The sequence below is a fragment of the Zootoca vivipara genome, chromosome 8 (genome assembly GCF_965207765.1).
Source record: "Zootoca vivipara chromosome 8, rZooViv2.hap1.1, whole genome shotgun sequence".
In the NCBI taxonomy this organism is placed as follows: Eukaryota; Metazoa; Chordata; class Lepidosauria; order Squamata; family Lacertidae; genus Zootoca; species Zootoca vivipara.
In genome coordinates, this window is record NC_142591.1 from 22,697,042 (window position 1) to 22,709,381 (window position 12,340).

The 12,340-nt window shown below is 40.6% G+C and overlaps 1 protein-coding gene across 1 annotated transcript in view; it reads left to right on the forward strand.

The window, feature by feature from the left end:
• The window catches only part of GMDS (GDP-mannose 4,6-dehydratase), a 261,909-nt gene that overhangs the window by 74,050 nt on the left and 175,519 nt on the right, over positions 1 to 12,340 (forward strand). Inside the window, exon 7 of the mRNA XM_035125046.3 lies at positions 5,099 to 5,226. Coding sequence (XP_034980937.1) covers positions 5,099 to 5,226 — 128 coding nt within the window. The remainder of the gene's footprint in view (positions 1 to 5,098; positions 5,227 to 12,340) is intronic.

The following is a 12,340-nucleotide window of genomic DNA, read 5'->3' on the forward strand; positions in this document are numbered from 1 at the left end:
AAGGCATCAGCTCTCCCATCGTAGTGGTGCAACGAGGCATGACAATTTCCCAGTGTCTTGTCTTGCTTAACCAGGCCTGAAGGGAGATCCAGCCCCAACAGCTCACAAATATTACCACAATCAGCGAGGCAGCAGATTGGAAAATACGAAGTCTCCAAGGCCTGGATTCCTTGTATAAGGAACAAGGTCAAAGAGGAAATTGTTTTCTTTTGCTTTCAAAACTTAATGAGAACACTGACTTTCCACTGAAAGGCAATGACTTCCAAATTTAGGGCGTGTGGTTCTAGATTCATTTCTGCGTTCAATGAAAACCAAGTTATTGCTCGCTTAATATTTTATATTCAGTTGTGCTTTCGTGAGGGAAGAGATCTATGAAGAGACATTTTGCTGAAATCTCCTGAATCAGGCTTCCTCAAACTCGGCCCTCCAGATGTTTTGAGACTACAGTTCCCCTCATCCCTGACCACTGGTCCTACTAGCTAGGGATTATGGGAGTTGTAGGCCAAAAACATCTGGAGGGCTGAGGTTGAGGAAGCCTGTTCTCAGTGTTCAGATTGCATTGTGTTTCTTAAAGAACGTTAACTCTATTCTTCGGTTATGTCCAAGATTGTTCTCAGGTGAAACCGTTAGGCCTATGTATTTATTGGGAGATATTCCAAGCATCTTTAAGCACATGTGGGTTTGTTCGCAGTCCCCTTTTCCTGTGACAAATTTCCTGTTAGAATGTCGTCTTCATAATTGTAACCCAATAGAGGAACTAAGGGTGTGTTCACATTACCAGTGAAGTTGTTTTACCCAATGCCTTTTACAGCTCTTTCCCCTGCTGCTGCCCCCCCCACCACCGCCAGCTGTTCACATCAGTACAGCTTCCCCTGTGTCAGATTAGTTTCTGTTTGTGTAGACATCACATCTTGACTAGAGAAGAATTAGGAATTACTTAACAACCCCAGTCAGTGTGAAGGTTGTTTGAGAAGCTACAGATCCAACGGCAGCAGCACCCTAAACAAAATGCAGGATACATATGCATTTTAGATAACATCATGTGGACAGAAATTAAAAACCCAGCACTGGGGATGCAGTGAGTGCACTGTAAACAGGGATGTGAATACAGCCTCAGACTTTCAGGAACAGAGACACTTCTTATGTAATTTTTCCGGAACAGGAGAAAACAAGCTTGCTCCCTCTTCCATGGGACAGCCCTTGAGATATTTGAAGATGGTTGTTATAGCTCCTCTGAGTCTCCTCTTTTGTAGGCTAAACATACCCAGCTCCCTCAACCGTTCCTCATAAGGCTTAGTTTCCAGACCTTTGATCATCTTGGTTGCCCTCCTCTGCACGCATTCCAGATTGTCAATATCTGCCTTAAATTGTGGCATCCAGAACTGGGTGTGGTCTGATCAAGGCAGAATAGAACGGGACTATTGCTTCCCTTGACCTGGATACTATAATTCTGTTGATGCAGCCTAAAAGAGCATAAGCTTTCTTTTCTTTTCTTTTGCTTCATCACCCTGTTGATTCATGCTCTAGTTATCTCCTGCTGGGACCATTGCAATGCATTCTATGTGGGGCTAATCCAGAATGTGGCAGCCAGAATGGTGACTGGGAGTGGCCGCCGAGACCATATGACACCAGTCCTGAAAAACCTACATTGGCTCCCAGTATGTTTCCAAGCACAAATCAAATTGTTGGTGCTGACCTTTAAAGCTCTAAACGGCCTCGGCCCAGTATACCTGAAGGAGTGTCTCCACCCCCTTCGTTCTGCCCGGACACTGAGGTCCAGCTCCGAGGGCTTTCTGGTGGTTCCCTCCCTGCGAGAAGTGAGGTTACAAGAAACCAGGCAGAGGGCCTTCTCGGTAGTGGCACCTGCCCTGTGGAACGCCCTCCCATCAGATGTCAAGGAAATTAACTATCTGAGTTTTAGAAGACATCTGAAGGCAGGAAGTTTTTAATGTTTGATGTTTTATCATGTTTTTAATATTCTGTTGGGAGCCGCCCAGAGTGGCGGGGGAGGCCTGGCCAGATGGGTGTGGGGTATGAGTAATAAATTATTATTATTACATTCTTTCTGATATCCTTTCTCTCTGTAGCCCACTGTGCCACCTCACGTGCTGTCTGAGAGGGTCCCCCATCCCTCTGTAGCAACTTTCCAGGGGGCACAGGGAAGGAGGAATAAACAAAAATCACCACCTCCCTTTTTGTAGATCCATCCCATTATTTACTTTTTTAAAATATAAAAAGCCTATTATTTAATTATCTGGTTCGGACCAGGAGAAGGGGATATATTTACACTGTACGGCCCTTGAAATACATTACAGTGGCAGCTAATTCCCATACAGTATTTAGTAAATTGCCTGGTATGCAGAGACCTGGGGCCATCCATCTCCCATATACTATTTGCAGTCCTTTCAATAGTGTGTGGAATTGGTAGCTCTCAACCCTTCTTCCAAACATATTTAATGTTCCCTCAAGAGGTAATCACTGCAGAACGGAAGCTTTCATGATTGAACCCAGTAGGTCAGGCACTAAAACTCACTGCAATGCACATGATGATTACAGATCTCGCTGCTGATACAAAGTATGGACATGCAGTGCTGAAAGCTATTAGATTCACTTTCTAGCTTTTTTTGCAGTCTGAAACCTGGATTGTATATTTTTACTTTCTTGGGGAGTTGCGGGCGGGGAGGGGAGGGTTGCTAAAGAGTATTTCAGCTCTTGGGTAATCAAACTGCAGCAGGTTTATGTTCCGGAATGCCAGAAAGCTGCTACAAAGCTCAAAAGCAGACACAGTAATTTTCAGGAAAGTTATCATAAAACTTCTTGTGTTGATTGGAATATTCTCTGCACATTTGGAACTCTTGGTTCCTTTTTTGTTATCATAGGTTTTCAGTCGAGCAGCTAAAACTATTCTACTGCAGAATAAATCTACTGATAGGGAATGTTCTTATTTTTTTAATTCATTTATATATATTACAAAATTATTCAATCATAATTTTAACATTTCAAACTCTGACTCCCTTCCCCCTCTTTCTGTGGTTCTTTACATACTCCAAATTTTCTCAATGTATTCTTTTATATATCTATTCCCGTATATATCCCATATATATTTTGAGGTTTTTACACTTGATCTGTTTACAGTTCATTTGTAAATACTCAATAAACCATTTCCATTCCTTTCTATTAAAAAAAATTATATTGATTTCTTACTTTCCTGGTAAGTTTCGCCATTTCTGTGTAGTCCATTGACTTCTGTATCGGGACCTCTTCTTCCTTTCATTTTTTTGGGCAAATAACATTAGTTATGGAATATTCCAGTGCTTTCCCCCCCTAAAAGTATGTTTAGGGGTACTCTCGTTTTCCTACTCATATTGAAATACTGCCCCTTAATGAGGCCAAAGTTAGATTCACAAAATGTTTAGGGGTATGCATACCCCTGCCCCCCCCCGAAGAAAAGCACTGGAATATTCTAAATGTACTCCCTTGATAATTAGCTAAGGCTAGTTGGCTGTAAAGCTCTGCTTTGTGTGAAAAACTTGCAGATCTATTAAACCCGAGAAGAATCAGTCACACTAATTTTTCAGTGTCCTTTCATTGCTAATCCAGTCTTTCTGCCATTAGACTATACCTTCAAAAGCATAGAATTTTATTTTGGGGTGATGTTAATGCCCCACTTCACACAACTAGAGGAAGAAGGAGTGCTGCGAGCCTTGGTGGATCATTTAATTATTTTCTTTTCCTGCTTGTGGTAGCCATTGCAAAGTGCTGTGAAATATACTGTGTGACTTTTATTGCATAATAATAAAATAATAATAATAATAATAATAATAATAATAATAATAATAATAATAATAATTTATTGTTTATACCCTGGGCAGCTTACAGCACATATAAAAATTGTAAAACATCAGTCATTCAAAATTTCCCGATATTTCTCATATTGTCTAATTATATAGAATTCAGATTTTAAATGTTCCTCGCAGACACTCCACAGACCTTCTGAATGATGCTTGCGAACAACTCTTGGGGCTCAGCTGGATTGGTGAAGAAAAACCGCTTTATTTGCATTGTTTATGCATTCTAACCCTGTGACACCAGATGGCGCTGGGGAGTTCCGTTTTTGCTAACCCGATTTCTCACACAAAGTTTGCAGCGTGTTTAAGTGAAACGCTTCTTTGATGCATCTTGATCCAGCCTGGGTTTGTGGAACTACGGCTTGGAATCCCTGTTCTAGGAGGCATACGTCCTCTTCCTTGGAGTTGTTTTGTGGCTCCTAGACTTCAGACGTGTTTAGTTTAACATAGATAATTATCATCATAATAATAGGCAGATTCTTAGGACTGAGCACTTCTATAGTCTTAAGTTTCAGTGGACTCTGGACAGTTCAGCACATGCATCTTTATTTGGGTCTGCTTGAGCTTCAAATGAATGAAGGGCAGAGGTGTCTCATTCTTGCCCTCTTGAGAGCTCTAAAGCAGGCATGGCCAAACTCGGCCCTCCAGATGTTTTGGGATGACAATTCCCATCATCCCTGACCACTGGTCCTGTTAGCTAGGGATGATGGGAGTTGTAGTCCCAAAACATCTGGAGGGCCAAGTTGGCCATGCCTGCTCTAAAGGGTTCTGAATTCTCACATTTGCTACTCCACAAATGACTGCCCAGATAACAAGTTACAGGTGGCAGAGATCTCATTTCTCTTGCTAAATGTTTTAGCATGCAAATTTCTATTTTACCCCAACTTTCGGAAAGGCCCGTGCATTTAATGTTTGGGTTGCAGTCTTGTTTTTATTTTCTTATTTTCAGAAGTCTCTATTTGAATTTGCTTTTCTTGGCCTTGTGCCAGATTCAAAACTGAAGCTTCAGATTAGGGATGCTTAGAGTTTCAAAGAAAGTTATTTGATGAGAGACTATAGCTAATGTGACATGTATGTTGGCACTCCTTAGCTTTCAGAAATGATAAATGATGACAGAATTTAGGTGATTGATATAAAGCGGAGGGAGAAGGCTGAAAGAAATTATCATAAACTGTATTTCTTGGGATCAACTATCAGACAGTTACCAGACACTTTCTAATCCCGTTATGCTATCTTTCTCTTTATTTTAGGGGCTAACTTTGTAACTCGAAAAATTAGCCGTTCTGTTGCTAAGATCCACCTGGGGCAACTGGAATGTTTCAGTCTGGGCAATCTGGATGCCAAGAGAGACTGGGGTCACGCCAAGGACTACGTTGAGGTATGCTGTTGGGGAAAAGTCTCCTTTAAAGTACTGCTTTTGTATGTTTTATTGGAACAGCTTCAGAGAAAATGTACGTCACACAGAGATATACCTCTAATCATACCTTTCTCTCAGCTTATCTAGAAAAGTAACGCAGAAGACTACCTTGTGCATATTAAAAATAGATTTTCAGGTTTACATTCTTTGCTAAATTCTTCTGAAAGGGGGCTGGAAACTAGTATTCATGAAGTATCTCTCCGTAGCCCAAAATGTTCTTTCTGTGGTCATATTAAGTATTAAGATGATATATTTCAATTGCACAGAAAGCTTTCAAAATCCTATTTCTTGATGGCCTCTTGCAGTGATGAGACAAAACAATTCCCATCTTAATTCCAGGAGGCCATTTTGGTTCTCTCATTTGAATATAATTGTTGCAAAGGTTAGTTTAGGAAATAGTGCATGTACCATTATGTAACTTGTACAAAGATTTATAAACAATGTTTTTGGCAATTACGGCTTTTGGGGGGAGAGAAAATCATACAGTTGCCACCTACACGAAATGTCAGAATTGATTTCTGTTTCTCTTGAAAATCTTTATTTCCACCACATGGTTGTGTGCAGGTCTGTGACCACATGGAGAAAGCCTAGAGTGCCGGACTGCACAAAGAGGGAGGCAACCACACTATCTTTAATTATGGCTACTGGGGAAAAGTTTAGTGCCAAATGTAGAACCTAGTCCTTGTGGTTGGTGCCAGATGTAGAACCTAGTCCTTGTGGTTGGTATTCACATATATGATCACATCAATAAATGTAGCAGTGTGAAATTGCCCTTATCTTTCCATTTCAAGTGGAATTTTAGAAAACTCCCTAGCAGAAATAATTCATTTAAAACATAAATGATATGCATTAAACATAACAAGTTTGATTCAATAAACAATTGCAAGGAAATATGCATAGATTTAAGGATGAGCCTCTCTATTGAGAGCCAGTGTGGTGTAGTGGCTAAGAGCAGTAGACTCGTAATCTGGGGAACTGGGTTCGCGTCTCCGCTCCTCTACATGCAGCTGCTGGGTGACCTTGGGCTAGTCACACTTCTCTGAAGTCTCTCAGCCCCACTCACCTCACAGAGTGTTTGTTGTGGGGGAGGAAGGGAAAGGAGAATGTTAGCTGCTTTGAGACTCCTTCGGGAAGTGATAAAGCGGGATATCAAATCCAAACTCTTCTTCTTGTTCTTCTTCTATTGCACCTGACCCCACCCTTCAGTCTAAACCTCCTCGGTAATTCAGAATTTACTGGGGCATTTTTTCCAACCTGAAGTTTTCTCTCTGTGTGTGAATACTTGGCCCAGCTTCTTCTGCAAATATTAGTTGCACTGGAAATAAGAGTGGAGTTTATTTAGCAATGCCAGTGAATTTCCAAATGTGCTGGCCACCAAATAGAATGCACTCAGCTGGGGTCTCCACCAATAACACATGTTGGTGATGTAAGTAACATTCCAGATCTTTCACATGATTTGAAGCCATCCCAAAATTGTTCTGAAGCAATTCATAACTGTGATAGAGGTCATCTTGAATATCTCATTCCCCAGAGATTAACTCCTGCATAATAGGTCCCTTGTTAATTCCTGGAGACACTGAATTTGCAAAATGCATTCAATTCTGGACTATGAAACTTTAAAACGGAAATAAACAACTGTTCCAGGATTTAATGGACTGGAAAGCAAAACTTCAAGATTTAGCACTGCTGTGTAGTTACTGGAGAGTGCAGCAAATGTAGATATTTTTGTGAGTATTTTAGAAGCTTCCTAGAATATTTTTTACTAGTACTGAAGGCCTTTCAGAACCCCTTCTCATTTATATCTTTTGATGCACAACAGGGATTTTGACTTCCCATGGTAACTCTGTCAAACATATACAGTGGTACCTCTCATTACAACCTCAATTCGTTCCGGAGGTCCGTTCTTAACCTGAAACTGTTCTTAACTAGAGGCGTGCTGTCGCTAATGGGGCCTCTTGCTGCCGCTGCACCACCAGCACACAATTTCCATTCTCATCCTGGGGCAAAGTTCTCAACTCGAGGTAACTCTTCCAGGTTAGCAGTGTTTATAACCCGAAGCATTTGTAACACGAGGTACCACTGTATTATTTTTGACCTTTCAGTGGTGCAATATTTTTCAAGCGAACAGTCACAAGTGGAGTATATGTATGCAGAAAAAATGATGCAGTGGAGTTGAATCTGTTGTGCTTATTTTAAAAATATTTAAACGAAGTACCATATATACTCGAGTATAAGCCTACTTTTTCAACACCAAAAATGTGCTGGAAAATCCACCTTCGGCTTATATTTGCATGAGGCGGGCAGCAGCGGAGAATGGCACAGGACCGGGGGTTCGGAGAAGCTCTGTGCTGCGACTCTCCGAACCCCCGTCCTATGCCTGCTCTGTGCGAGGTGGCGGGGAGGGAGAAGTGGCAAGGAAGGGATCCTTCTTCACCGCTTCTACCCCCACCCCGCCGCCGACAGCTGGGAAAGGCATAGGATGGTATTTATTTTTATTTTTGAAATTTACCAGTAGCTGCTTCATTTCCCACCCTCAGCTTATACCTGAGTCAATAAGTTTTCCCATAATTTTTTTGAGGTAGAATTGGGTGCCTCGGCTTATATTCGGGTTGGCTTATACTCGAGTAAATACGATTGGGTTGATAGCGAGCTTTAATGCTTAGGTAATGTGGTGCTGTTAGAAACAATGATGACGTAAATATTTGCATGATCATCTGCATGAGTAATATTGATCTCGGAATCTGCCTATTAAAAGCAACTGATAATGACGTTTTGTTGTTACACATGATGCAAGCAGGTTACATTATGGCTGCCTGTAAGTGTGTTTAGATTATATTTTGGATGGCAGTCAGTACCACTGTGGGTGGGGATGGGGGATAAGTACAGTAATGTATCAACAGTGCTGATATATGAATCTTCTGTGTCTTGTTTTGTTCTGTGAAAATGATTTATTCTTTTTTATTTGGTAAAGGACAGTACCATAAACCATCTGTTAGATACGTTCTAATACTAGTGCAACAGTAAGCACTTAGCAGTCAATGATTCATCCCTATACAATGTAAAGAAAAAAAATAGCAAGACATGTTACAAAAATCCTTGCATACCCCCAGGAGAGCCCTATTTCAAATTAATATAGATTCCCACAAACATTTAACTTGGAGCAGTGAGAACGTACGCATCAATCCGTTACCAACTTTTTATTTCTCAACAACTAAATATACAAATAATGCCAAAAATCATGAATGGGTGGAATTTGAGGACATGTTTATTTCTGGTTGTAATGAGATAGTTTTCAAATATGCAGTCTTATTAAAAAGTTGGTGTGGGAAAAACATTAGGATTGGTTCACATAATACCAAATGTCAAGCTATTTACATGTTTTTTTGGCTTATGTGGTCATAGACTACCATTTTTGTGAAGAGCGAAGCAAAGTGGACCCTGAAAATTTCTACAGTCTCATTCGGTCCCCATTCTTAGCTATGGGCTTGGATCTAGAATAGCGCAAGCAGAACTCTACTTATATGACGGAGTTTCAACATTTGCTCCTACCCATTTCAGTCCCCTGCACCCCCTGAAAAGCCACTCTGCTCCTGAGAGGTGGACACACTCCAGAATAACAAATAGGAGCAAAAAATAATAATCTTAATTTCACTTACATTGTCATGGGGGCTGAACTGGCACTGAGCAGAGATCTTGGGGGTGGTAAGTGAATAGCTCAATGAAGATGTCGGCCCAGTGTGCAGCAGGTGGAGGAAAACGTGAATTCAATGTCTAGGTATCGCTAGAAAAGGTATTGGAAATGGGGGCTGGGAGAGAACTGCCTATATCATAATGCCATTACACAAATCTACTATGTGGCCATGCTTTGAATACTGTATACACTTCTAGTTGCCTCCTCTCAAAAAGCATATTGTTGAGCTGGAAAAGAGCAACAAAAATTACGAAAGGGATGGAGCAACTCCCCTTACAAGGTCAGGTACAACATTTGGGCTTTTTTAGTTTAAAGAAAAAGTCAGAGAAGACTTGATGTTGATAAAATTATGCATGGTGTAAAGAGGGAGTTTTTCCTCCTTCTGTTATAACTTGGGGACACCTATTGAAGCTGAACGCGGGAAGATTTAGGGCAAACAAAAGTACTTTGTCACATAGCACGCAAACTATGGAATTTGCTGTCATAAAAGGTAGTGATGGCCACCAACTTGGATGGTTTTAAAAAGGATTAGATGAATTAGATAGGGGATAATGCTATCAGTGGCTACTGGCCACAATGGCTGTTTCTTCCACCACTGTCAGAGGTAGGCAGTATCCCTCCGAATATGAGCTGCTGGGGATCACAAGCAGAGAGAGTATTGTTGCACTCAGGTCCTGCTTGTGAGGTTCTCAAGAACATCTGGTTAGCCACTGTGAGAACAGTATGCTGAACTAGATAGGCCATTTGCCTGATCCAGCAGGTTTTTCTTATGTTCTTAGTGACGTCGTATGTGACTCGGAGAGCTGCAATAGCAAGCAGACATGCTCAGAAACTGGGTGGATGAACCTTGCGCAAATGGAAGTTCTCTGAACATACCTGACTCCCTGCCTGTTTCCACTGATTTCCCTATACATCAGAATCCACATTATTCAAGGGCTCCTGGACTTGTGAGGCGACTTTTGGTGGTTGTAACAGCTACAATGAGGAGGAAGGGTTGGGAAATCCCTGTTATGGGACTGGAGTTCTGGTCACGTTAATCTGGAAACAAGTCAATATTGTTGCCTGTAAAGTGTTATTTCCTTCAATCCCATTTTTCTTTGTTTTATTTTAAAACGGACAAAAGAGAGCCGTTTTAATTCATAAGTGGGCTTCCTAATCACATCCATGAATTTTACTCCTGCATGTGATGTCATAGAAGCTGCTATTGTGTTTTCCCTACCCCCAGACAGTATCTGCGTGATCAGGGTCCGACAGTCTCAGCGATATTGTACAGCTGTTAGGCAAAGGGTCAAAGTACCATGCAGGAAGGACAGTCTAAAGGGCAGTTCATTGGCCATATCAGAAACGGGGAATCTGTCTGATGGATGCAGGGACAGGACAGACAGGAAAGGAAATGGTCTGGTTTGATACTAATGCAGGAAGGTAGGGACCCAATCAGGTGAGGAACTGCATGCCGAAAAGAAGCAACATTTTAGCAAACAAAAATCCCAATGCAATATTTGAGTCATGGCCCCTGCCGCCACCAGTACTTCTTTCATGGCAGAATGCAGTTCTGTGATTCATAGTCATATATGCAACTTCTGGCTCTGTGCCACCTGAGAAAAAAGGAAAGGTTCTTTCTTGTGAGGCAAGGAAAAAGATTTGCGGGGCAAGGGTTCAGCCTTTTTTTCATCAGAACATAAAGGAAAAATTATGCACTGCTTATAGGAGCCACTCTCTTGTATGTGGGATAAGTGTGAGTGATTGGCAATAAGAGAGGAAAAGAAGAAGAATGTAGGCCATAGTTATTTCAGACATGAATAGGTTCTGTATTTGAAAGTACATAATTGAGGCAAGAAAGTGGTTTTAATGATAATGTGTAGGAGCTGCGTCTAACGTAAATCATATGGTATTCATTTACAAAGCACCACAGTTGTGTCTACAAGTAAGTGTTGTTAATAGCCTCCTTTTCTTCAGGAAAATTATGCTCATCTGTTCCATAGCTACTGTACCATGTTGCTTTTCTGCAGTTATTCTCCCAGATGTGAATAATGGAATTTAAAACAAAACCAAGCCTATCTCTGTTTATGCAGATCTATTCCAGTGATTCTGCATCTTTAGAAAAGATTGTTGCATTGGTTGAGTTACAAAGCAAAAAAACATATAAATGCTTTCTTCAGCAGAGCCATCTGGTTTTGTTTCCTGTGCGTCAATAACTGTATGTGTGTTATTATCAAGGCTATTCCCATGGTTTTCCAAGTGGTCTTCTAACACTGGTGGTCTCAGAACTCTGTTGGAATGATTGAAAAGAGCGAGCAAGGATTTCTTTCATGTATAAGGTTTCCCAATTGAGAAAATAATTATTATTGTCATAGTTTGGAGACTAACCTTTTATTTCGTTATTAATGATAATGCATTATCTTTAAAATGTGTCAAATAACAAGCAGCTTATTTTTTCTCCTGTCCAAAACAGAGTTTCCTAGAACAATATTATATAGCGTACCAAATTTATTGTTAAAGTTGTGGCTGCAAACCATGTGTGTGTTTTGTTGTTTTTTTCTTTTAAATTCAGTGAACCTGTGAAATAGCAGGTGATTTAAAACTGAATCAGAATTTTGAGATAATGTTGTTCTTGGCATCTCTTCCCCCATCCCCCATAAAACCCTGTGGTGGCCCAGCCTATTGTATCTGTTTAAATAGGGCTAGTTCTCCGAGACAATTGCAGCAGAAACAACAAAATCATGAAATGAAATGAGCTCCCATCTACAATAGCTTATGGCATAATAAAGTTCATTAGTTTTTAGGTGCAATTTGTTAGTAGTTAATGAAATGGTGTACAATGTCTCCTCCCCTTAAAACCTAGGGAGCTGATCCAGCTAAAGAGAGTCAAATGTGTCAGCAACTGTCCATTAGTATATTACATGATGGCACTGGAATAACGTTCATCTTCTGTGCGTCCAAATGTCCATCTTATCGCTTTTCCAGTTGTGGACATCTTCTATCAACACTTCCTTCCTTTCAGTAGGATGCTCATTTGAATGTTCATCTGCATCCATATTTCGGTAGAAATAGTTTGCATAAGTTACTCTCTTAGGCATGCATCTGAGCGGACATTATTAGTTGTCCCAAAAGACTCGGTGAGTTTCTGGAAATGTAAAGATAAAGATGGTGAATTTTACCATATGTGGTGGACATGCGAAAAAGTAAAAAGATTTTGGGAAATGATATATAATGAATTGAAAAAGAGGTATACCTTTCCTAAAAAACCTGAAGCTTTTTTATTGGGACTAATGGGAGAGGAAATAGCAAAAGGAGACCAGAGATTATTTATGTATGCTACAACCGCGGCAAGAAGTTTATTAGCCCAAAAATGGAAATTACAAGAGATACCGACGATTGAGGAGT